The 27402-nt window shown below is 38.3% G+C and overlaps 1 protein-coding gene across 1 annotated transcript; it reads left to right on the top strand.

The window, feature by feature from the left end:
• Nucleotides 1-3355: 3355 nt before the first annotated feature.
• Nucleotides 3356-25801, top strand: Fmo2 (flavin containing dimethylaniline monoxygenase 2). The gene is made up of 9 exons (XM_090340467.1): nt 3356-3413; nt 3750-3887; nt 16095-16283; nt 18813-18975; nt 20303-20445; nt 20894-21093; nt 22382-22737; nt 24189-24261; nt 25235-25801. The coding sequence occupies exons 2-9, from the start codon at nt 3756-3758 to the stop codon at nt 25584-25586; spliced, it is 1608 nt and encodes a 535-aa protein (XP_090196593.1). The 5' UTR covers nt 3356-3413; nt 3750-3755; the 3' UTR covers nt 25587-25801.
• The last annotated feature ends 1601 nt before the right edge of the window (nt 25802-27402 follow it).

Below are 27402 nucleotides of genomic sequence, written 5' to 3'. Positions count from 1 at the left end.
ATGTCTACTTTGATATAAAATGGCTTTGGGGTCTCCACAGAGGTTATCACTAGGAAAGAAGCAGGCCATCTGTTCCTGTCATCTCCCAAGGGTCCACTCAGTTCAACAATGTGGTAACATACCAAGGCTTTTGTTCATCTCTGTTTGACGTTCAGTTATTACTGACAAGGCTTCATGATGCCATAACTAATTATGGAAGAGATGGTAAACACATTAAAAAATTGTTCATGAGCTGTTCACAAACTTGGTGACTTAACTATGAAGGAAGTCACTTAATTTATTTTGCTTTGTGTCTGGGGAATGTGGTCAGCTCTTTGGTCTCACCATCCTTGGTGCTTATCTATGCTGTCAGCTACTCCTGTCAAACAGTTGACTGTTCTAGTCATTAGATGGACAGGGCATTTTCTCATGCTCAAGTTCAGTTTGGGAAATATTAGGGGAAATAATGCTCCCCAAATACTCTAAACATCCTAAACTGTCATGCTTTACTTTTTTTAAATTTTTACAGTTCCCATTATTATCTACTTCTTACTTCATTTCATGGAGTAACTGTCAGTCTCCCTCCACCAGCAGCCAAAGTCAAGGAGCTGGGCTAGTTTGTTTATATCTGCAGCAGTTGGCTAGTGGCTGGCACACAGGAACTGTTCAATGCTGATCTAAGGAGTTTATGTGAAATATCTCAGAGTCCTTAAAGTCCTTACCAGCTTGTGGGGCAGAGTCCTTTACTTGCTTCAGTTGGACTATACCAAGTTACATGAGGGCTTTCTAGTCTCCTCATTTAGTCTTTTAATAAATGTTAATATTCATAACTGAGGTCCTAAGCAAAAGAACAATTATCCAGTTCTCTATCAGGCCTAAGAAGGCAATCGAGAGGAAGATGTTCCATGTTCCAATTTAGCTCATATAAGCCAATAGATACACAAGCAGAGAAAAACACTCAGAATAAGACCTGAATCACAGCAGAATGAGTAGTCTAGAGACAGGCAGCCATAGTCAGAACCTGAGAGAATCAGCCTGTGACAAAAACACAAATTCTGTGAGATCAGGAATACAATCTGCCTATTCACTCAAGAACAGTAATTTATCAGAAATAGTGCCTGCCACCAAGACATAAGAAATGTTAGTTGGAAATCTACATTCTCAACTAAACAGGATTCAGGCAACTGTGACAAGTGTTCACAAGGTATGGCACCACAGGATCACACTTGTAATCCTGGCTACTTCAGGAGGCTGAGATCTCAGGATTGTAGTTCAAAGCCAGGCTAGGCAGGAAAGTTTATGAGACTTATCTCCAATTGACCACGAAAAAGCCACGTGTGGAGCTATGGCTCCAAGTGATATGCTTGAGCAAAGAAGCTCAGGGATAGTACCCAGGCCCTGTTTTCAAGCCCCACGACCACAACACACACACACAAAAGTTTTAATATAGCCAGGTGTGATGGTGAGTGCCCGTAATCACAGAAATCTGAGGAATATAAATTGTAAATGAAAGGTCTAGAGGCATGGCACAAGTATTAGGGCACTTGCCTAGCATGCACAAGGCCCTGAGCTTAATTCCCTAGTATGGAAAAAGAAATGCTTCCTTAAATAAAAAATTACCAGCATAAACAGAAAAGAAAACCTCAAGTTAAAAATGCTTGTTTTTTTCTGAACCTTGATTCTTTTTTTTTTTTTTGCCAGTCCTAGGCTTGAGCTCAGGGCCTGAGCACTCTGCTTGGACTTTCTCAAGGCTAGAGTTCTACCACTTGAGTTTCAGCACACTTTCAGCTTTTTTCTATGTATGTGGTACCGAAGAATTGAACCCCAGTCTTCGTGCATGCTAGGCAAGCACTCTACCACTAGGCCAAACTCCCGGCCCTGTAAATAAGGTTTTGTATATGCTCGTATATTTATAATAAACTTGCTAAAAGGAAATCCTCAAAGTGATTCAAATTTAACTTTCTAATGCTAGACTCATTTGTGCTCAACCTTTTGCACATTATTGCAGATTCACTTTCCATGATGTTAATTGGATGTTTTAAGTCATTTCAACTTTTACAGCCAATTTTATTTTTTTTCTTAATAACTAGTGGAGCATGTCGCTCTGTTTATTACTTAGGAGATGAACATGATTCTGAGGTGGGTTTTTTGAAATCTTGCTGCCAATTGCACATCTCACCAGTAAGCAGATTTCCTCAGTTTTTTTGACTTGCTTGCTAATAATTTGAAAAAGAAATTGAAGAGCATATTTGAACACACTACTGAATAATGATAATTGTAAGAATAACAAAAATGATTTCCTTCATACTTTCCATGTAGCCGGCGATAACCCCTGTAATATATTAATTCATTCCATCTTCCCAGTACTCATAAGTGGTAGTACCAATCAGTGAGCAGAGAAGATTTAGAGTGTCATTTTCCACATGTTCAGAAACTCTCGACTTGATAAAGTTTATGGAGAGAAGCATTGGCAGGGTGAAGAGCTGTAGGCTTTGACCTCCACAGGATCTAAGGCACCTGGCTGGTGCAAGGCCGAGCTGATACCACTCTGATTGGGCCCCATGTCTGTATATGTATAGTTTGTAGTGAATAACATTTCCTTGGATTCTGAATCTAGTACATTTTTTACAGCCAATTTTAAAGATAAGATGAAACCATTCACAATGATGTTACAGGATAATACTTTTCTGGGAACAATCAGCATTTTTTAAAAAGGATTAACAGTGGGGCTATATTATATAATAGCAGTGTTTTGTGTCAATATACACTGTAACAAAAAGGTAGTTTTTCTTCCTCAGGAGCAAATATTTACTTGTAACTCATTTTCTGCAGTTTATGCTAAACTGCTTGTCACTATCATTAGATTATAATGAGAGACAGCACCATCTTAAAAATGTACTTATGTATTTCCCTAATCTTGACAGGACTGTGCATATATGGTATATACTTAACAAAGATTTGAATGAGTAGTGATGAAAAATGCTTTTTTGTGTATATGTGTATGGTAGCAAGTTTGTGTAAGAACATCCTGAAAAATTAACTGTGGTTATGGTTCCTCCCTGTTGGTAAGACTAGGAATGATGTTCATTTGTTTTTCGTTATCCATTTTTACCAGTTTGCTAATGCACAGTTTTTGCTTCCATTATTTAAAAAAACAATAATTTTTGAACCATCTGTATGCCATGTGTTTGGTATATAGTTGTTAGTATAAACACATTCCACACTACTCTTGGTCTCAGGACAGGAGACTCTTGCTTAATGTCAGGCCTTCTAGTAAAGTCCTTAGAGATACTGCTGCCAGGGTGCAGAAGGAGGAAGGAAAAGCTCCACCCATTTCTCACAGCCAGTTCTATCTCTTAAAAACTCCTGTCTCAGCACACAACTGACAGAGAAAACTAGTTCATCCAAGGGAGTACCACAAAGGAAACACAGAGGTAAGACAATCGCTTAGGGAAAGAAGCTAAGCAGGAAAATCTCACAGCTCTGAAGAACTTAACCAGCTTTTGGCTCTCATCCCTGGCACTGATTTATTGAATTGGTCAGCTTTGTTGGATGGGTTGCTTTTTAATCTGAAACTAAGACATTGAAAACAAGATGTTCAGTAGAGTGCCAAAGGCCACTAAGCTTGCTTTAAGGGGAAAAGAGAGTAAGATTTGATTAGAGAAATATTTTTCTTCAGTTAGAGCCGTTGATGAAATTATCACTGGTATAGTGCTGAAAGCCTGACCACACCATAAGCACTCTCTTAATCAATGTCATTTCCTTGACAGGAAACCATGGCAAAGAAGGTGGTGGTGATTGGAGCTGGAGTCAGTGGCCTGATCTCTCTGAAGTGCTGTGTGGATGAGGGACTCGAGCCCACCTGCTTTGAGAGGACTGAAGATATCGGAGGTCTGTGGAGATTCAAAGTAAGTGAGACTTATTCCATTTGTGTGCCTCTGGAAAAGTGATGCTGCTATTTCACAGTGAATCGCAGTTATCTAGTGATGGACCTTACTGACAGCTTTCATGAGCAACTCTGAGGCAGTTTTATTTTTGTGTACTTATGCAGGATCAGAGGCCATAAGGTAGCACCTGTCCCTTGGGTTGGTTCTGTACCAACCTGGCTGACCAGTCCAGCCATGTAAAGAATCTCTTCTTTTGTTTCCAGCGATGGCCTTACAGCACATACTTTTGTTAATCCCTGATAGACTAATTAGAGGATATATTCATACTGCAGACCAGTTTTCAAAATAAAACTAAGAGGGATTTTCTTTTCAAGACATTATTTCTAGTTCCCCTGATAAGCCATGCACTTTCTTCAGAAAATAGATCCTCCTTGCTTCTGACTTTCTTTTTTAGTCTGACAAATAAACCACATTTGTTTTCTGAGCTTTACTGACTGTACTCTAGCATAACTGCTATGAAACTCTTTATTAAGTGTTTTCTAATAATTTAAGTCACTCCATTTGTAATGCTAGCTGTCCTTTGATATTTGCATTAAAGAAAGATAGCCGGGCATGGTGGCTCATGCCTGTAATCCTAGCTACTCAGGGGTTGAGATCTGAGGATCAAGGTCCAAACCCAGCCTGGGCATTAAAGTCAGTGACACGCTTATCTCCAATTAATTACCAGAAAGCCAGAAGTGGTGCTGTGGCTCAAGGGGTAGGGCAGTAGCCTTGAGCTGAAGAGCTCAGGGACAGCACCCAGCCCATGACTGATCAAAAAAGAAAGAAAGATATATAGACATTTATAAAGATGTGCATAATTATTTCAGCCAGCAATTATTTCAGTTGCTCAAAACTGTATTCCTAGCTACTTAGGAGGCAGAGATTGGGAGGATGACAGTCAGAGGCCAGCCCAGGAAAAAAGGTGCAATGCCTCCATCTCAACCAATAGAAAACTCATGGCTTACAAACTGACATGTGGAATTGAAACCCCTTATACCACTACTTACAGATGGAGAAATAGCCATCAACAACTAGGCATAAATAACAGTAAAAGATTGATCAGAAAAAAAAAATACTACAGTTTAAAAAAAACTGGATGTGGTGGTACCTATCATCCCAACTATTCAGGAAGGATAAATAGAAGGATCATAATCCAGACCAACCAGTTGAAGTTAGTCGCTGTTATAAAAATAACAATAGCTGAAAGATCCAAAGCACGTCTCAAGTGGTAGAGCATCTCCCTAGCAAACATAAGGCTGTAAGTTCAAACTAAGTTACCAAGCATTTATAATTACTCCTTTCTACTGGCTTGCTACCTCCTTCTTGTGAGACACTGGGCAAGTTATTTGCATCCCTGTGCCTCCATTTACTCAATAACTGAAAACAGAAAACTGAAATTATCTCAGTGTTGTCTTGATGATTAAGTGAGATAGTTTATGTTAAAAAAAAGAATTTAGAATAGTTCCTGACTCCTAATAAAGTTCACTAGAGGTTAGTTATTAATCATCTATATATCTTATATACATGAGAAAATAGAAAATATGGGAGGATTTAGTGAATTATTTACGGCCACATAACTAGAGGAATTTGCATTCATTCCCAGACATATATGATTCCAAAGAACTAAAGTCCCTACTTACAACTAAAAGTGAAACTTTAAGTTCAGAACTCAAGATCAGTAACTGCATAATTGTGCTAAAGGTGTTTGTGAGTATATTCCAAACAGAAGGAAACTTTTAACTCCATGAAGAGTGGATTCTCCTATTGGCAGAGCCTATCGAAGGTTCTTCCCACAGATTGACGAATCATGAGGAAGACAAGGCCACCCAGCATATGTGCTTAGCTCTTCAATCTGAATCTCAAGCACAAAATGATTTCCTTCATATCATCCTTCTCAAATGTATATGACCATCAGCATAGTTTTTAGCTGGTTATGGGGCTTGAACTCTGGACCTGGGTGCTGTCCCTGAGCTTTGTAGTTTATGAGACTTGATGGAGGACTATCCAAATAGGTATCTTTGCAAAGAACAAAACTGGGGGGGGGGGGAAAGACACTTTTGTTTCTTACTAAGAAGCAGTCATTACATTCATTATGGCTTTTGCTGAAAGGGTGAGAAAACCAGTGATCATTCGTACCTTAACCAAGACATTCATCTGTTCTAGGTTCATCTACAGATGGCAATTGTGATATACTTTGGTCTCTAGGCATTGTTTTAACCTAAGAGAAAAATGAAGAGATTATAACAAATATCCATACAATAATAAATTACTGTCTTGTTCCATCACTCATTTGGGGACTTAATATATAAGAGCCATGGTCCTTTATTATTATCTCTTATTCATTGGCAGAAATAAGAGTTACTTAAAGTTATCTGGCAACCATAAGACTTGATGAATTCCAGGAAATTATTACTTCTTGTCCCCAACATTTCAGTGAGCCTATTCCCAGTATAGGAAATTTCAATATTGGAGATATTCTCTAATGGACTAAAGAAGTTGAATTAACAATCTGAACCAACCGAGCATCATTACTTGTTCGGGGGTTAAATACAACTTGTTTAGAGCCTGTAATCAATTTCACATCACCAGCTTCTCTCAAGATGACACCCATTAGAGAAACGTAAGTAGCTGTCTCTACTGTCAATCTGTGGAGTGAAACATATCTGAAGCAAACATTCCCAGGCTGGGGTCACGAGGATGCTGGTTCTAGGAGACCAGACTGCCCAGAGGAGGGAGGTACTGATAAGGGAATTGGGAGCTGCCAGGTTCACCCCCAAGGTATACCCTGCCTCTTCACCGCTCTCTGTCCAGAATCAGTTTGGAAATGAGCTAGTCATTCATTTTATATGTGTATATACAATTCTAAGATAATTTAACACTGGCAAGCAAACAAGAAATTAAAATCTGTGAACCATGACGAGCTTTGATACTGAATGTTTTCCAAAGGCTCTCCAGCACCCCCTTGTGTCATTTTGGGGACAGGGATGAGTCATTAGATTCTGAGCCCTTTTTTCCAGCACAGAAGCACTTGGCTTGTTCAGTTTTCTTGCTAATAACATTACATCATAGGCCTTGGGATTATACAATTCATAGCCAATTTATGGATAGGAAATTGAGATGTCAAATAAAGAACTTGCCTAAGGGAACATAGCTGATAGAAAAATAATTAAAATGTATGATTCCAGAGCCCTACACATAACTTGACTGAAGATTTTTTCCAGCCATTTACCTGCCCCTCTTTCTTTATCATTCCTGATACCTTGTATTCACATGGAAATTACCAGTGTACCTTGGTTTTCTAGATTGAGATGGGGTAATGGCTCCGTTATCTTAATTATTTTCCCTAAAATAATTTCGAGATCTCTCTCCATTGTGGATCCTTTCCTTTAGAGACAATCTGAAAAATCTTTTTGTCTTATAAAATGTGAATCCAAATAAAATAATTTATTCAAGATTTTTTAAAATATGAAGACTATCCTGGGCACTGCAGTGGGCAATAGAGAATGGCAAATTTATAAACAATTGGCCTGACAGTTTCCCACTATGGCATATACTTTTCTTGGTTTAGATACTACACCTCCATGAACATAGCATGATGGTGGGCTTTTTTCAGCACTCGGGAAGTAAAAACCAGTGTCTGTAAAATTATTTTCATATACTGTTTATATTCCTGTGACCCTCCTATATTAGCTATTATCATTCCCAAGCTAGAGCGTGAAAAAAGTTGCTTGCCCAGGCGCCTAAAGTTGTACACAGTAAACAGAATCAGTCACAATATTGAGAATACACATGCATGACCCAACATCTTGCTTCCATTTTCCATTATATTGATGATGTATACTTACGTGGGATCAGTTAAAGCTCTAGGGTCGTTTCCATGTGACTAATTAATGATCCAAGTCACTGTTATCCTATGCTTGTGAGACTAGGTTTTTTAATTAACCCTATTTGGATGAATTTCCAGTTGTGTATAGTAAACATTGTTTAGACCCATCCATTGGTTGCACAAACCTGCAATCCTGCATACCTAGATGGCTGAGATGAGGGGCTTACAGGTTGAGGCTAGCCTGGGCAAAAAAGTTTGAGATGCCTCCTCGAGCAGCAGCTGGGTACAGTGGGACATGTTGGTTATCCTAGCTATGTGAAAGACTACGATTGGGGATACCACAGTGACCAGCCAACAGAGACCACAAGATACCATCTTCACGGAAGAAACTAGGTCTGATGTGACATGCCTGACAACATAGCTATGACAAGAAACTAAAATAGACAGATTTTGATCTAGGCACCCACGCAGAAAAGAAGCAACATCAAAAGTAAACAATATATACAAAAGGGGCTGGAAGCAGGCCTCAGTGGTAGAGTACCAGCCCAGGAAGTTCAAGGACTTAAGTTGAAACCCCAGTACCAAAAAAAAAATAAAATGGAAAATCAAGCGAATAAACAATATTACTTAGTTGCTTTGATCTTTGGTCAATGAAAGTTTATATGAAATTTCAAACATTTTTCTGTCTTTGCTATGTCTCTCTGCTTTGGAACATACATAAATATGGCCAGCCACCAAATTCTTGTGAAGTTGTTCGTAAGGCCAAACATGAAGGCATGTATCTGAATTGCAAAACTAGGAAAGCAGACAGAGACAGGAAGATTGATTGTGCAAGACCAGTCAGGGATACAGTGAGACTTTATCTACAGAAAACAAACAACAACAGAACAAAAAAATTGATCAAGCTAGGATGAGTGACTCATGAGTCTAATCTCAGTTGCATGTGAGACATAGATCAGAGGATCACAATTCAAAGCTACTCCACGCAAAAAGATACTGAAACTTCTTTTCAACTAAAAATGTTAACTGTTTAGTAAAATATGCCTGCCATACAATTATAAGGAAGACATAAATAGGAGAATTTCAGTCTAGCCAGTCAACAGGGAAAAATCATGAAATAGTATCTCAAAATAACTAGGACTAAAGGGACTAGGGGGTATGGGTAAGTGGTAGGGCGCCTGCAACTTGCCATGTGATGACATCCCTACACTGGTCTACACATCTCTTCCATCAATTTCTGCTATCCCTTATAGCCTTTCTCTGTTTTCTTTGGCATATGCTTATTAACCCCCTGTGCTTAGAGCACCAGATCACATAGGCTTTCATTTAGAGCAGAGCCATTTCCTTTCCAGAAGAGATAACAATCTTGTTTTGCATGAAGGAGTTCTCATAATTTATCACAGCACAATTTAACAGAACAGATTTTTTTCACTCTGCTGCCTAATTAGAGAAATAAAACATATTAGATATGTGTAACTCTCAGGCAATGAAGTATATAATACTATGGTCCAATTGGTCTCTTCATGTATCTAAGAATACTTTATAATCTAAGTATATACAGTATATCTAAAAATACTTTCAGTGATTTTTCTATAACATTTTTAAAGAAATAATGAAGCTTGAATTCTGGAGTGGGGCAGTTTTAGTCAAAGCTAGTACTCTACCACTTTTTTCATACATTTTTTATTGTAATTAATAGAAGGGTTATATTATATTCACCAGATAGAATGTACATTACTTCACATACATTGATACCCTTTCACATGTCTTGGTCCCCATTTCCCTCCCCCAGCCCCAGCCCCTCATCTTGTTTTCCTTCCTTCCCTATCCAACTTCAAATAACCAAATATGCATATATATAATACATCAGAAAACTAGGAAAAATACTGTTACTCTACCACTCTTAATCACAAAGCCACTTTAAGGTTTCTGATGGTTAATTGGAGATAAGAATCTCATGGACATTCCTGGCTGGGTGGCTTCAAACTGTAATCCCAATACTAAACATATAGTTTTGCACAAATTTTATTATTATTATTTCTGTTGTTATTATTATTTAATTGTTTAGGTTGCAACTACAGACTTAGATCTCAGCCTCTTGAATAGCTAGGATTACAAGAAAAAAAAGTATGCTTTATGCATAAAACAGAACAGAGGGGTTGTTTTCAATTGTTTGATTTTGTGCCAGTACTAAGACTTTGAATCCAGAACTCTCACTCAAACCACAATTCTCAGATCTCAGCCTCCTGAGTAGCTAGGATTTTATGGGTGGCCAGCAAAATAGAATGAAGTTTATATCACATATAAGCAATGCCATTTTCTTCTTTTGGTATGCTACTCAACCCTCATTTTTTGTCATTTGTTTCCACTGAAGAGATAAAGGACTTGTCATTCATTCAACAAATGTGCTGACTGTTGACTATATTCCAGATGTACTGAGTGTTAGAAACACACAAATAAATAGTTCTTATGGTCAAAGAGATTGTGCTTTGTGGAGGGGGAGAAGGGATTCAAATGAACACCCCCTTCCAAGAGGCTAGCCTTGAACTTGCTATCTGGCAAACCCAGTCTCGAAGTTTTCCTCCTCCTGCTGCCTCTTCAGTGCCGGGACTAAACTTCAAGTTAGTTTTGTACAAACATTATTATTATTATTATTATTATTATTATTATTATTATTTTGTACAAAGATGTTATAATTATAAACATAATTTAATAGAGCCAAAGACAAATTTCAAAAGATCATAAATTCCAAAGCAGTTCTCTGTCAACTTAGTTTTCTGACATTCTTAAACTTTTGAGTTAGGAAAGTCTTCCAATAGATCATTTTAAACCAGTTCAGATTATCTGCACTCATGCATAAATACCACCTTAAGCTACATTAGTCCTCAATAATAAACACGTTAGTCCTCTAAGTTATATGAACTAGATTTCCCAGTTTTGAAAATGGCATCTCTGTGTCATTGTCTTGGTGGCTTGTAAAGCCTCTCCTTGTTTTCACTTTCCCAAAGCTCATGTCCATTTTTAATTCAACACAATAGCATGAAATGATATGGCATATGAAACTAGAATCTACTTATACTGTTTACCCCTTATCCCTCAAGCTTGGGGCCTTGGTTGGGTAGAATTTGATACCTATTTTACTTAGAAAGTCATTATTATTGATCTTCCCTTTAAACTCCTGGAAAAACTGATTTTATTTACATTTTTTAAAACACATTGACACTGCAAATAACTAAATATATGAAGAAGAAGCACTATTTAGAGACAAAGTGTTGCATTTTCCACCACCCACCCCCCTCTCCGCCCACCATCTAGAGTATCCTATGTGGAACTTAAGTGCTTTACCACCCCAGCCAGACAACTGTGTGTGTGTGTGTGTGTGTGTGTGTGTGTGTGTGTGTGTGTGTGTGTGTGTGTGTGTTGGTCCTGGAGCTTGAACTCAGGACCTGGGTGCTGTCTTTGAGCTTTGTTTGCTCAAGCCTAGCACTCTAGCACTTTAGCCACAGCACCACTTCCAGCTTTTTCTGAGTGGTTTATTGGAGATAGGAATCTCATGGACTTTCCTGACTGGGCTAGCTTCAAACCAAGATCCTCAAATCTCAACCTCTTGAATAACTAGAATTAGAGATAGGCATGTGCCACCAGCACCCTGTCTAGACAACTTTTTTAATTTGCTGTTTACCAGTCAACTCAACAATAACTTACTCTTTGGAAAAGTCATGATGACAACAATGCTTGCTGGTAAACACAAGTAAAAACCTCAGAGAAGAGTTTTGTCCAAGATTTCTACATGGGCTAAGAAATCAGATTCTGTTCTCATCACTCAAATTCTTGATATAATTGACCTGACTGAAAAGTCCAAACACAGTTTAAGCCAATTTATTAAGTCTTTGAAAGAAAGGAAACAAAACAAGAAAATGACTACAGTTTTAGTTATAGCATAAAACACTTACAAGAAACACTATGGCTGCATTGGTAAGTTCAATTCCAGTGGCCAGCGACAGTAAGAGAGGCAAACTGAGAATATATGTTGAGCTGGGCATTACGCTAAACTCATTTTCTCATCTTAGTAAAGCCTTACAGAGAGACTTATTTGATGCAAGAGCTATTTATTCACCACATTTTACAAAGGAACATGAGAAATATGATTTCTATAACCTGTTCGTGGTTGTAGAACCTTAGATTAAAAGTAATAAAATTAGGAATCATCTCACTAAGTTGGGTTCTCAAACCCTCATTCGTTATTTTGAACTACTCACAAAAATATCTGATATGGGGTTTGGAAGTTTTATTTCTTTGCTTAATGGAAGTAGTATTTCTTTACTTAATGAAATTGTTCCCAATTTGAGAAGTTGGTTAGGTAAGAAATTCAGACATTCCAGCTTGCTAAGATCATTGTGTTCCATCATGCTGAACAACAAAGAAAATGTTTACACATCTAAGTGACGTTAATATTATGCAATTCAAAGCTAATATTTGAAAAGAAAAAATGCCATTATTTTGTTTCCATCCAAAGTTCAGATCTTTATATAACTGTATAGAAGGCAGAAATTTCTTTATATTTTACTGTGAACTCTTTTTGGATTCTTTTTTTTTCTTTTTCTTTTCTTTTCTTTTTCTTTTTTTCTTTTGGCCAGTCCTGGGGACTGAACTCAGGGCCTGAGCACTGTCCTTGGGTTTTCCTCAAGGCTAGCACTGTACCACTTGAGCCACAGCAACACTTCAGGCTTTTCTATGTATGTGATACCGAGGACTCAAACCCCAGTCTTCGTGCATGCTCGGCAAGCACTCTACCACTAGGCCAAACTCCTGGTCCCCTTTTTGGATTCTATATTTACCAATAACACCACAGTAAAGTCTAATTGTCTAGAAAGCTAATAAGCTGTTGGTGATAACAAGGTTCCTGCCATGTTTTGATTCTGATCCAAAAAAGTGAAACATATTGTTCTGGGAAAAAATCCAATAGTAAGCATGAGTGACCAGATAAATGATGCATGTCAAAAGTGTGTGTTGTATCCCATTTGCGATAGCCCCCCAAAGAATAAAATACTTAGAAATTAACTTAACCAAAGATGTAAAAGAATTATTTAATGAAAACTATAAAAGCCTAATGAAAGAAATTAAAGAGGACACCAGGAAATGAAAAGACATCCCAGGCTCATGGATAGGGAGAACCAATATAGTGAAGATATAATCCAAAGGTTCATATGGAACAAGCGAAGACCTAGAATAGCCAAAACAATTCTAGGCAAAAAGAGCCATGCAGGTGGTATTACAATACCAGACTTCAAACTCTACTATAGAGGCATAATAACAAAAAACAGCATGGTATTGGCACAAAAATAGACCAGAAGATCAGTGGAACAGAATAGAAGACCCAGAAATAAAACTACATACCTATGGGCAACTTGTATTTGACAAAGGAGCCAAAGATTAAACAGTGGAACAAACACAGCCTATTCAATTATTGGTGCTAGCAAAACTGGGCAGCCACATGCAGAAAACTAAAAACTGACCCTAGCCTTTCGTCATGCACAAGCATTAGCTCAAAATGAATCAAAGACCTCAATGTCAGACCAGAAACCTTGAAACTGCTACACAATAGAGTAGGAGAGACACTGGAACTCATAGGCACAGGCAAAACATTCCTGAACAGAATCCCAGGGTCACAACAAATTGGAGAGAGACTCAATAAATGGGACTACCTAAAAAAAAGTTTCTGCACAGATAAAAGCATAGCTACTAAAGTAGAACGACAGCCAACCAACTGGGGAAAGATATTTGCCAATAATACATCAGACAAATGCTTAATATCCAGTATCCACAGGGAACTCAAGAAACTAACCCCCCCAACCCAACAAACCAATCATTAAATGGACAAGGGAACTAAAGAGAGACTTATCAAAAGAAGAGATTAAAATAGCAGAAAACACATGAGAAAATGCTCATCATCCATGGTCATAAAGGAAATGCAAATAAAAACAACCCTAAGATACAACCTTACTCCAATAAGAATGGCCAAGATTTTGAACTCAGATAATGACAGATGCTGGCAGGATTGTGGAGAAAAAGGAGCCCTACTACACTGCTGATGGGATTGTAAACCAGTTCAGCCACTCTGGAAAGCAGTGAGGAGGTTTCTTAAAGAACTAAAAATAAACCTTCCCTATGATCCCACCATACCACTCCTGGGCACCTACCCTGAACATCATAACCCAGAATATGAAAAGGACACTTGCTCAGCTATGTTCATCTCTGCACTACTCACTATAGCCAAGCGATGGAAACAATCCAGATGCCCTACTGCAGATGAATGGATACAGAAAATGTGATTTGTGTGTGTGTGTGTATATATATATATATAAAATAAAATTCTACATAGCCAACAGACAAGATAAAATAATTGCATTTGCAGGGAAGTGGATGAATCTAGAGAAAATCATGTTGAGTGAGATAAATCAAGACCAAAGGAACAAAAGGCACATGGTATCCTTAATATGTGGCTATTAGATCCAAACAATACAAGAGCAGTGACTCATTATTCACGTACCCAATGCTATGGACATGGTATTGGAAATAAAAACACAACTACATAGACATAAAAATCTGTGACTCTATAGACGTAAGGTTTTAATACATTGATTAATATGTATCTATGACATACAAACCCTCAGCCTAATTTCAGTGTTCTAAAATCTAAGTGCCAGTGATTGTATATAGAGATTCCCTTCTTGAATACTCATTTGTTAAATATGTCATTTAAAATATGATATAAAAATCAAGGTTCATAAATTCTTTAATAAAAGAAGTGTGTGTTATAGATTAAAAGCCTTTGTAGGCCAGAGGCAAAGCTCACTTCAATTTACACAGCACTCTGCAGCATCATAAGCAGTGTAAATGATTTAAAGAACTCTGGCTAAAAATACATTTTAAAAATATCAGTGATGCATAGGTGAACACATGAGAAAAAAAGAAATAGGAAGGCATAAGGGAAGAAGATACTGGACATTGGGCATAGGTCTTAAATGTCATGTTCCAGCTTTGGTACTGATACTGGGTGTTGTTAGGCCTTGAAATTAGGAAGCTGTGAGACCCAGATAGAGAGCTTTTCACTTAGACAGCAGACAACCATTCCATTTTTTCCTCCTTTTATAATGTTTTGAAGTGAAGTATAACCTGCTTCAGAAAGCTCATATAGTGATTATCAGCATACTATGCCAGTTATTTGGTATCAGAGTACCACCGGGGATGCCCTGTATCCTGTAAGGAACAGAGAGCTGTAATTGACAACTGTGAGGAAGCTCACAGCTTCCTCAGGGACAATGGGCTGTACTACTGAGCATCTAGCACATCCCTGATCTAGAGATGAGGGAACTGAAACGTGAGGCACAGACTGACTACTTCAAACTTGCACTCTACAAGAGACAGACCCAAACTCTCTGCCACCTCTACACACCAGCTTTATGCTGCTGTTGTCAAAAACCTATGGAATCTTCACCAAAAGATTTGATGTGTTGGGGTGGGGAAGCCAGGCATCCTTGTTTCACGTCAGTAATCTTTACTGGTGAAGCTGAGAGGGGGAGGATTTCAGTGCCAGGTCAGCCCAAGGAGATTTGAGAGTTAAGAGACTCTATCTTAATAGAAAGGTTGGGCATGCTAATACCGATCAATCATCCCAGCAACAGTAAAAGGAAATAATAAGAGATTGATCATATCTCCAAAATAACCAGAGCAAAAAGGGTTAAAAGTATGACTCAAGCAAATGAGCTCCCGTGAACCTCGGGCAAAGTCTTGAGTTTAAACCCATTACTTCCTGAAACCATGCAAAAAAATTTTTTTTTTAAGATTTGGCATGAAAGGAGTGATTGCTTGAAAATGGGGACAAGAAAGAAATACACAAATGATTTACAGTGCTAGCTGGTTAAAAGTGAATATTTTAGTTTCCATTTCTGTCACTCTGTAGAAGAGACTACAGTGTTAAGTGGGACCATATTAATTTTTTTCAACTAATTAATTCTTACAGATCTTCATCCCCCCCTCACTAATCCTAAGTCAAAGGAACAAGTACTATTTATCTGAATTATGTCTTACTCTTGACATATGTAGAAGGAAGTCTTGAGAGCATGATTTAAATTTTCTTATAAAAGCCTCATTAATCAGGTGCCAATTTCATAAAATCCAAAGAAAGAAAGAAAGAAAGAAAGAGAGAGAAAGAGAGAGAAAGAGAGAGAGAGAGAAAGAGAGAGAGAAAGAGAGAGAGAAAGAAAGAATATCACTCAAAGCTGAGAGGTAGGAACAGTCAGGAATCACATGATTTTTAAACATATGATTACGACTAATCATTTTACTTGATCCTCTAGGAAGATGTGGAAGATGGTCGAGCAAGCATCTATCACTCCGTCATCACCAACACCAGCAAAGAAATGTCCTGCTTCAGTGACTTTCCAATGCCTGAAGATTTCCCAAACTTCCTGCACAATTCTAAACTCCTAGAATACTTCAGGATTTTTGCAAAGAAGTTTGATCTTCTAAAATATATTCAGTTCCAGGTAGTATATGTGGGAGTGGGATAATGGGTTTCTCAGTTTACATGTGTGTATTATGAGAACAATTCTGTCAACATTTAAAGTTTAAATGATGGGTTGATGATGAATGGAGAGTACGATTGCTTTTAAACTAGTGTCTATTCTTACAATTGAATTCTCCCACCTTCCTATTCTTGAAATAACACATACAAAGAAATTAAACTCATTTTATCTTTTAACTTCTCTATAGAAATGAGATTTCTTCACTATGTTAAATAAACTTACTACTTCCCATTCATCTCAGAAGCACATGGAAATAAATTTTGCCAATTGTTTTCCTGGTGAAATGTCTAGCAACATAAAGTTGATCAGACCATTTTGAAATACACCTGAGATTGCTTCTTCCTGAGTGTTCAACAAAAACCACAATATACTCGTTCAATGTACTGTATTTTTGCCAATATCTTACACTTCGAAAAATAGTAACTGCATAGAAAATGAATTTTAAATTCCTTTTCTGGAACATTTCTGTTAGTAAGGCTTACATTTTTACCATACTTTGTTTTCTTACTAAATCTAATTTTATATCAGTCTTGTATTGTACTCATTTATAGTTGATTTTTATAGTAGGCTATTACTTTAGGTACTATTAAACATGTCCAGCTTTTCTTAGGGCAGTTTCCATCTAATTCCTAGTAGATATATCCTATAAAGCACAGATCGTATACCAGAAACTCTGACAGGACTATACCTCCATGTGCTACACTTTCATGCTTCCTGAGAGTTAGTGTGGCCTGGACAACTTGTCAAGGCACGGATTCTCATGAAACAGGCATTGGGTGAGTTCTGGGATTCTGCATGCTCCTGTGTAATTTCAAAGGTCCTGGGCCTCCAACCACATTTTAAATAACCTCTATATAAAACAGCTGCTGATCCATTAACCTAAAGTCTTTACTCTCCACTGAGAACTTCCCACATACTTCAGAGTACTTTTACAAGCTTTCTACTAAATATTCCACACGTTTAAACTGAGACAGTTTTACAAATCACTAGTTTGGTATAATGAAAATGAATATGACAAATTTGAAGAATATACTGCTAAATCAGTTTTCAGTCAGTTCAGAGGTTTTGGTCCATGATCACTGGTCTTTCAGTCCATTGTCTTTGGGACTGTGGCAAGGAAGAATATCGTGGTAGAACAAAGCTGCTCACCTCATGGCAGCTGCAAGTGGGGAAGGAGGGAGGTCCTGAGTCCTGATATGGTCTTAAAGGTATGCCCAAATGAATTAACCTTCTCCATCTAAGCTTCTCCATCCCCTAAAGGTTCCTCTACTTCTCAATAATGCCATGGGCAAGATACCAAGCCCTCAACGTTCAATTATGGGTAACAATTATCCAAGCCATGAAAACTACATAGGAGAGTCAAATGTTTTCAAACAAGAAAAGGAATATGACATATCTCTCCAAGTATGACAAGCTTTGCTTCTATTTGACATTGCTTCTTGATCATAGCAGACAGGAAACATGTGTAAACACCTTTAAAAACTAATAGTACTCTAGAGAGTGAGCTGTATTTAACAAATCAATGAGCTGATGAACTCTCATTCAGATGAGATTGTGAACTGTACTGCTAATGTGATATACTATTTGGAAAATAGTACATCAACAACTGTTGGAGAGATGTAATAATATGCCAATCATGCTCTGAAGTTTCACATGAAATTCTTTTTCTGAGAGTTCACACGGAAGTGGACTTACAAAAGCTTCTTGACAAACATTCCATGGGTTACTGGATAACCATTCCAATGGAATGGTTATCCAGTAACCCATGGAATGTCTGACATCATTTTGTGACATTGTCTAGGCTTGTCTTCCTTTTCTTGTCTCACTCAAGTCTTTATTCAGTACTTGGCACCCTTATCATACTGATCTTGCTTCTGAATCAGCTGTTCTGCACAAAGCAGCATATAATTAATTATGCCTACCAAAGGATAAGAAGGCATACTTGGTTGAATTTTCACTCAATGGCCTGCAAGAACTCAAAAGGAAACTACATGAGGAAGTGGTATTGTGGCTCGAGTGGTAGAGCAAGGACCTTAAGCAAAAGCAGCCCAGGGACAGCACCCAGGCCCATAAGCTCAAACCTCAGAACTTGCAGAAAAAAAAAAAGAAAGAAATGAAAGGAAAAGGAAACTACCCAGGTGTGGTAGCTCACGCTTGTAATCCTAGCTACTCAGGAGGCCGAGATCTGATGATTGTGGTTCAAAGCTGGCCCAGGCACTGAAGTCTGTGAGACTCTTATCTCCAATTAACCTCTAGAAAATGGGAAGTGGAGCTGTGACTCAAGGGCTTGGGCGGTAGTCTTGAGCAGAAGAGCTTAGGGACAGCGCGAGGCCCAGAGTTCAAACCCCATGACCCACAAAAACAAAAAAACAAAAAAGAAAACTAAATAAAGTTATACATAACACGTTAATCACTGCTATTTCCAAGGCCCTGAACAAGATCTGTTCTATGCCAGAATAATTAACATTGCCTTTTCTGTGTTTGTTCAAGACAACTGTCCTTAGTGTGAAAAAACGCCCAGACTTCTCATCTTCTGGCCAGTGGGAAGTTGTTACCCAGCGCAATGGCAAGGAGAAAAGTGATGTCTTTGATGCAGTGATGGTGTGCAGTGGTCATCACATCATCCCCAATATCCCACTGGATTCATTTCCAGGTGAGGCCTGTGGGAATACTCAGCTTATTGAAGTAGGTCTCCCCAAAACTGTATATTTAAAGAGTATGGAATTTGAATTGACAGGATTTACCAGCATGACTGGAGAGAACAATAAAGTTTGAACAGAGCTGGAAAGAAAAAAAAAAAAACAATTCCAAACGCCATCTTAGTTTCCATTGACCTCATTGGGTTGTCATATACAAATAACTCAACTAACCCTGCAAAGTCCCTAAATCATTCCTCAAATTTCAGAGCATTCTCATGTATATTGGTTCTCTATGCAGAAACTATTGTCCATGTACCTACCTTAGCCTATTTCTAACCCTTCTCACAGATCCGTGCCCACAGTTCAGTCTAACCAGAGAGAATTCTTGGCAGCACCTGGTGCTACAGCACAAGGATAGAGAAGGATCTCTGCAGCGATGCTGTCTTGATGCTCCCCAGTCCTCTTCCTCAGAGAACATTTCCTTCCCTGGGCCCTCAGGAAAACATCTAACACAGTGGCTCACATCTGGCCTCACAGTAGATGTTTGGTGGATCCAAAGCCCTATCAGCTATAACTTCATTTTCCAAGACTCAAATGCTATAGGGTAGAGCTAAGGCAATAAAAGCTTGCTCAAGTACTTTGACATTTAGATTGATCATTGATTTAGAGTCTAAATCGATGTTCCACACACAGGACTGTCTGGAAGGTTTAAAAGAAATACAAATTGCTGGCCCCATCCCAGAATTTCTGCTTTAGTAGCTCTTGAAGGTTTTGTGTGCTAAGGATTTGTGTTTCTAACAAGCTCCCAGGTTACTCCATTTTAAGCAACAAATCTTTCCTGGTTCTTTCAAGTAACTCAACCACAAAAGACAAATGCTTTAAGAAAATCATGCTTTTCTGGGGAACATGAAAGTAGTGATTAGGAAAGAAGACAGGTTTATATGCAATTAACCACCAACATTCTACTCACTCATTGTACACCTTTGTGTAACTAGCTTTTCACATATTTTATTTTTCATTTGCATTGGCAATTCAGAATGATGTATAATTACAATAACATAATTTCACATTATTAAAAATATCTTTGAAGCAAAATTAAAGTGACATTAGACATCTAAAATAGGGAAATAACATTAGAATTCAGCCTCTGACTCTCCTGTATTCATCAAAACTCTAATTTTCTCTAATAAATATTTGCACTTCAAGCGAAGTACTGTATGCACAATATCTATTTTTCACTTGTCCCCACAAAAGGGAAATGCTGATGATACAATTTTATTGAAATATACTTATCAAAATTGCTTATTGGAACATTCACAGCTTCCTCTCTTCTCTTCGCAGGTATTGAGAAGTTCAAAGGTCAGTATTTCCATAGCCGCCAGTACAAGCATCCAAGTGGATTTGAAGGGAAACGCATCCTGGTGATCGGAATAGGAAACTCGGCTTCTGATATTGCTGTTGAGCTGAGTAAGAAAGCTGCTCAGGTGAAATAATCTCTGCTTAACTTGTGTCATATTGGGAGGAGTAGCAATTGAAGTTCTCTGGGCTGTTTTGTTTTCCCAGTCCTGAGGCTTGAACTTAGGGCCTAGCACTGTCCTCAGGCTTTCTTGAGACTAGAGCTCTACCACTTCAGCCACAGCACCACTTGTGGCTTTTTCTATGTATCTGGTACTGAGGAAATCAACCCAGGTCTTCGTGCATGCTAGGCCACACTTTCGGGCCTCTCTGGGCTTTGTAGCCACTGCTCCTCCGGCACTACAGAAGTCACTGATGCATTCTATGAAAGCAAAGTTACCAAAAGGCAATGACAAGGATGTCTCCACTTTGAGGTCAATCCTGTTTAGAATAGAACCTTGGCTAATTCTAGAGCCAATTATACATGCAGTGGATTCCTCCCCAAAGGAAAATGCACTAACTGAAGCTGTTTTCCAGGTGTTTATCAGCACCAGACACGGTTCCTGGGTAATGAGTAGAATCTCTGAAGGGGGCTACCCCTGGGATATGGTATATCACACTAGGTTTAGCTCCATGCTCCGAAATGTCCTGCCACGGACAATCATCAAATGGATGATGGAACAACAGTTGAACCAGTGGTTCAACCATGAAAATTATGGACTTGAGCCTCAAAACAAGTAAGAGTTATCTTGCTTTCTTCATGGTGTACTGATTGATAAAACATCTAAATTGTTAACCTGGTAGTTAAAATTATAAAAATATGTGTACCACATAGATCAAGGATTTTGAATTCAAATGTGTTCTGTGGATACTTTAAAAGAAAAAAAGAAAGTAAAAACTTAAGAAGGTATTATAGAACTGAGAATGGTGATACACTGTTGTAATTCCAGCACTGAGCTAAATATTGAGTCTGTCTCCAGAATGTGAATGTAGACAGGCAGTGTTATAAGCTGCTCCAGAAAGAAGAAAGCAGAATGTAGGAAGAAATTTTTAAAACTCAGAGTTGCCAGACATTGGAGAAGACAGCTTCAAGAGACCATGAGTTTTTTTACTGAGGAGATGGGAAAGGTGTAACTCTCCATCTGACAAGTTTGCTTTCCTAACTCCGTAAACAACAGGACGCTCCCACAGGTCACTGTTGAGAACATATTCCTTTCTCTGCCAAAAGGCAAATATTTGTTCATCTTCAGGTCACACATCATTGAAATAATAAGTACAAACAAACATTTGGTATGTTTATTTTCTTTCATTGATAACAGTCTCTTTCATCTTTAAAAAATAAAAGACTTGAGAATTTTTACCAAAAGTCATGTGACCGTTGTATACTAAGATGAGATAAAGGAAGGATGTATTCTCTTATTTCTAAAAAAGAGAGATCAGTTGCAAACATGAGAACAAGAACTCCAGAGATAGAAGCTGACTTTGTTCTACCATCCACAGTACCACAAATAGAGATTCCACAGACACTAGACAAGCAAATGTCATGAAGCCTAATTTGATAAATTAAATTTCATACTGATCCCATAGTAGATCTCATGGTTAATATGGTGCATTTCCCCTTCTGTATTTCTAATCAGAAAGGAATTACATAAAACAGCAAAATAATGAAAGCTAATAACCAAAAACAACAAAAACCTGGTAGAGGCATCAAGCAGCTACTATTTACTAGGTCACTCAGAAGTTCACCATAGGCACAGAATTTACCTAAGCCCTTGGAGATGCTTTCTTCTTCCATTTCCATTACCTACATGTAGTCTTTTATTGCTTGTGAGGATAGATGTGTGGAATGAGAATAAAATCAGATAATAAGGGTATAGTTAGGCTAAGGAATCAATATAGACTTTTGTGGATGAAGTTTTCAGAAAGCTGTGAATTTTCCAATACTCCCCTAGAAATATCAAGAGATCCAAGACTCCCCAGTGAAAGGTCTTTCTAAGTGCTTTTATTTTTCTCTGTGAACCTCAGGTACCTCATGAAAGAACCTATACTGAATGATGATCTTCCAAGCCGTATACTCTACGGAGCCATCAAGGTGAAACCAAGAGTAAAGGAGCTCAAGGAAACTGCCGCCATTTTTGAGGATGACACAGTAGAGGAAAACATTGATGTCATTGTCTTTGCCACAGGATATACGTTCTCTTTCCCTTTCCTTGAAGATCCTCTTGTTAAAGTGGAGAATAACATGGTATTGCTGTATAAATGCATATTTCCACCTCAGCTAGAGAAGTCAACCCTTGCTTGCATGGGTCTCATCCAGCCCCTTGGTTCCATTTTCCCAACGGTTGAACTTCAGGCACGTTGGGTGACAAGAGTTTTCAAAGGTGAGTGGGCAGCTCGACCTCACAAATCCTGATCAAGTTATAAAATGATTTAGAGGCTTCTCTCTGAACCTCTGTGCAGCACTTCAGCCTTCTCAGGAAACTATTGTTTCCCTACTTCTGACCATTCAACTCCGTAACATAAAAATATGTGCACTCCCTAGCCTGTGCTGGGACCTGGTGACTCAGAGAGAAATTAGAAAATGTTTTAATATTGTTTGGCAAATGTTGTGATAAAGAAATGCATGAATCCTGTGAGAAGAAATATAAGAAGTAAATAGCAGATTAGGATGACAGGAGAGCACACAATCAAGAAAACATTCCTGGGTGATTGAGTTTTTCAGGTAAAGAACAGGAATCACCTGAGCTAAAGCATAGAATCAAGATGCATACTGAGACCTGCAAAAGCTACTTGGCATTGCTGGAGAATGATATGTGTGACAGAAAGGACTGAGGTGGAAAGGGTGCAAAAGATCCTTATCAATAAAATGGAAATCAGTGCTTCCCAAATTTGGCCACTTGGAGACATCAACTGTGACCTAACAACCTGGAAACTGAATTTCAGAATGCTCTTCAGCCAGGGGCACCAATGAAAGAGTACAAGTGAGAGGCGGGCATTATCACATTTATATTTCAAGCAGATTACTGTGGCAGTAGTAGGAAACAGATTTCCAAGAGGCTTCTTGGAGTCTCTGTTTCACAGAGTGAAAGCAAGGGCATGCATATGGGAAATAATGAAGGGTTCAGTGTGGAAAGACATCAAAATCACCTATGGAGCTCAAGCACTGTCCTCAGTGGGACCAATGGCAGTCCTGAGAACAGAAATAGTAGAGCCTCAAAGGATGGATTTAGTTAGGATTACTTAAAGCTGAGGTGCCAGTTGGCTGGCCCTGGCAACATGACCATTCTCCAACATGCCTGAAGCTCAGAGGTCACCTGCATAGAGGAGATTAACTTAAGCACACACTCAAGACTCTTGCACTAAGCACTCTCTTTTTCCCCAGTACCTTTCCTTAACTGGAGCCATTTTCACCTCTCACCTCAGGTTTACTACTTTCACTGGCCTCTTATTTGGTTTTCCTAACTGTAAGGGAGCTCATTTCCCTAAATCTAATAGCCAAACAGATCTTTTCATATCTTTCAAGTCTGATCTTGTCACTTTGTACAGGAAATTGTCTTATAGGTTCCTGTCACCTTCAAAATAGAGTCCGAGTCAGTTAGCAAAACTCCCCATCCATGGAAGAGATGCTGTTGAAATCCAGCCTCTTCTCTTAGGCCTATCTACCTAATGCTGTAGTCCATGATGCACACTAAAGTGCATGGCACATTTACCACTTACCCTGGAGTTCCACATTCAAGTAGTCTGGTGAGATTAAATACCCAATTTTTAATTTTTGAAGCAAGCTACCAGGCAACGTGATGACATATTACTCAAAACAACTTTTGTTTTCTAGGGTTGTGTAGCCTGCCTTCAGAGAACACTATGATGACAGACATTATCAACAGAAATGAAAAAAGAATTGACCTGTAAGCATATTTGGGGGGGAGGGAAATGTTATTTATATAGAGAAGTGTTGACAGTGATCTAACCATTGATTTAAAATATAGTCTGGTTTACACCCATTCCAACTGAGTCAGAAGTTTCATGGAGAGACTGGAAATTTGCATTTCTGTGGTATCTCTAGATGATGCTAGTTTAATAACTGATTTTTTTAAAAGGAGAAACTGTACCTAATCTGAAGATTTTTTCTTGAAATAAGTTAATTTCAGACTTAAATGATGCTTATGTGCAATTTCCTGTCTTCCCAGGTGACTCTTGTTAACCAGAGAATAAAATGGGCAGTAGTGGTGATGGTAGCTTGACAGTAGCAAGTTAGCTTGGGGTCCCCATCAAACCCAGTCAGGAAGGGGTTCAGGTGTGATGAGGATTTGTAATTTTCTTGACATGGAACAGGGCGCAACAATGATAAAGCACTCCTGGAAAATTAACTTTGGGGCTTTTGCATCTTGCCAAAAAGGTAATTCCCATGTTCAAATTCTAACTTATCCAGCATATATTGAGTATCTATTACATGCCATCCCACCTGCAAAGAATTGTAGTAACTTAACATATAGATACTAAGCACCTCCTTGGCAAAAGACACTGAGCTAAGTTGTGTTATGAACGTCTGCAGCAATCCCAAGTACTATATGCTTGCCAGGAGACTTACAGCAGCTTCATGGCTACTTAATAACAATTAAAGTTCTCAATATAGTTAGATCAATAGAATTTAGTTTTCAAGACTTTCCAGGTCTCGTTTGTAGCCTGCTCTCAATCTGTGTCATGGGTTTTCTGCTGGGATATATTTACAGTGATTCATTCAAACCGCATTCATTCATCCAAACTGTCCTTCATTTTCTTCAACTGCTATTGAGAGCCTCACATTCTTACATAAGTGAGAACATTTCATGATACGTCGTTTTTATTTTTGTTTTTTTTTTTTTTACTTTCTTCATTAAGGTTTGGAAAAAGCCAGAGCCAGATATTGCAGACCAATTATGTCGACTATCTGGATGAGCTTGCCTTAGAGATAGGAGCAAAGCCAGACATCACCTCTTTCTTGTTCAACGATCCCAAGCTGGCTGTGAAACTCTATTTTGGGCCTTGCAACTCCTATCAGTACCGACTGGTGGGGCCTGGGAAATGGGAAGGTGCCAGGAATGCCATCTTCACACAGAAACAAAGGATACTAAAGCCCTTAAAGACACGGGCTCTAAAACCTTCATCTACCTTCCCATCTTCCTTCCTGCTGAAAATCCTAGGCCTTTTTGTTATTGTTGTTGCCTTCTGTTTCCAACTTCAGTGGTTCTAATCTGTCAGCATAACAATTTTTCAGCTTTCTTACCTTCTTAGTGCCTCTTAAAGAAAAAGAAGACTGAAGGAAATAATGTTAAATCAAAATTTTAAAGTTAAATAGATGAAAGGATTAATTGTAAGGAAATAGGATTAGATCTACATATAAAACCAAAATTATTTCTTTGCCATTTCACCCTAGCCCGTCCCAGTTCAATAGCACTATCCGCCTTGATTGGGCTTGAGTTATATATTAAAATAGAATTAGAAGCAGGACCATAGTGTAAATTACCAAACAACTTTAATAATGGTAAGTATTGAAGACTCTTGGGGCCTAGTGGTAGAGTGCTAGGAATGCATGAAGACTCAGGTTTGAGTCCTCAGTACCACATACACAGAAAAGCCAGAAGTGGTGCTGTGGCCCAAGTGGTAGAGCACTAGCCTTGAGAAAGCCAAGAACAGTGCTCAGGACATGAGTTCAACCCCCAGGACTGACAAAAAAAAAAGGTATTGAGAACTTTTGCACAAAGTGCTCAATCGTGATACTGGTATTAGTTTTATTAACATTATCATTAATAATTATGTTATTTAACAGATATCCAATGTTATTCGCCATTGACTTGGTTAGTGATCCCTCAAAAATACTGAATTGTAGAGTATGGTGACATATACTTGTAACCTTAGCTCTCAAGAGGACTGGACTCCATAGTGAAACCTTGTCTCAAAAACAATCAAAACCGCCGGGAGTTTGGCTTAGTGGTAGAGTGCTTGCCTATCATGCACGAAGACCCCGGTTCGATTCCTCGGTACCACATACTTAGAAAAAAGCTGGAAGTGGTGCTGAGGCTGAAGTGGTAGAGCTCTAACCTTGAGAAAGTCCAAGGACAGTGCTCAGGCCCTGAGCTCAAGCCCAGGACTGGCAAAAAAAAAAAAAAATCGAAACCATTATGCAGCCTTATCACTAAGCAAAATAAGGCTCATATAAATAACAAATAAGCTAAGCAAATCTCATTGATAAGCAAATAAGCTAGGACAATTATTACATTTCTTACATTTTTTGGCAGAAATGAATACAAATAAGATAAGACTATCAGTAATCCTGCCATATGTAGCCAGCTAAAAGATATGTAGATACATAGCACTGTGCATACCTATAATATATGAAGTGCTTACCATACGCCAGATATAGTGTATATATCATATATAATATTTTATTTGTTTCCCACAACAATTCTGAGATTGATATATCTGTGATACCCATTTTACAGATGATAAACTGAGATTCAGAACAGTTGTATAACATGTGCAAGATCACCCGTCTAATCCTAGATGGAGCTCAAATTGGAGCTCAGGATTGATAGTCTCTAGACCTGAAAGTTATAACTTCACCTATAGTACGCTTACTTAGAACACACCCACTATAAATAAAGTACTTACTAAGAGTTTATTTGTTTTAGCACATGTTAGTTTTGAAGAATCTTTACATGGAAAATGGCATTCTTCTAGCAAATATGATCCAATTGGTTTTATCCACAGTACTTGGTTTATATTTCAGCTAGGACAAAAAATTCATTTGAAGGAAATTACAGTGAAAGATATCTAGGTATTAGCACTTAAGATAACCATCAAGTAACCAACCCTGTGAGCCACCATCTATAATCTTAGGACCTGGCAAGATTGAGTCAATAAGATTGTGAGTTTCAGGCCAACCTGGGTTATATACAGAGCCCCAGGCTAGCCTGGGCAGTATACTGAGAGTCTGTTTCAACAACAACACTGAAAGATAATTATGGACATTCTGGAAAAATAAAATGAGGAAGACCAGTATTACCTAG

Source organism: Megascapheus bottae, chromosome 10 (assembly GCF_031878675.1).
Source record: "Megascapheus bottae isolate mThoBot1 chromosome 10, mThoBot2.hap1, whole genome shotgun sequence".
Lineage (NCBI taxonomy): Eukaryota > Metazoa > Chordata > Mammalia > Rodentia > Geomyidae > Megascapheus > Megascapheus bottae.
The sequence above is the reverse complement of the archived record's forward strand: the minus strand, read 5'-3'. Positions and strand labels throughout refer to the sequence as shown.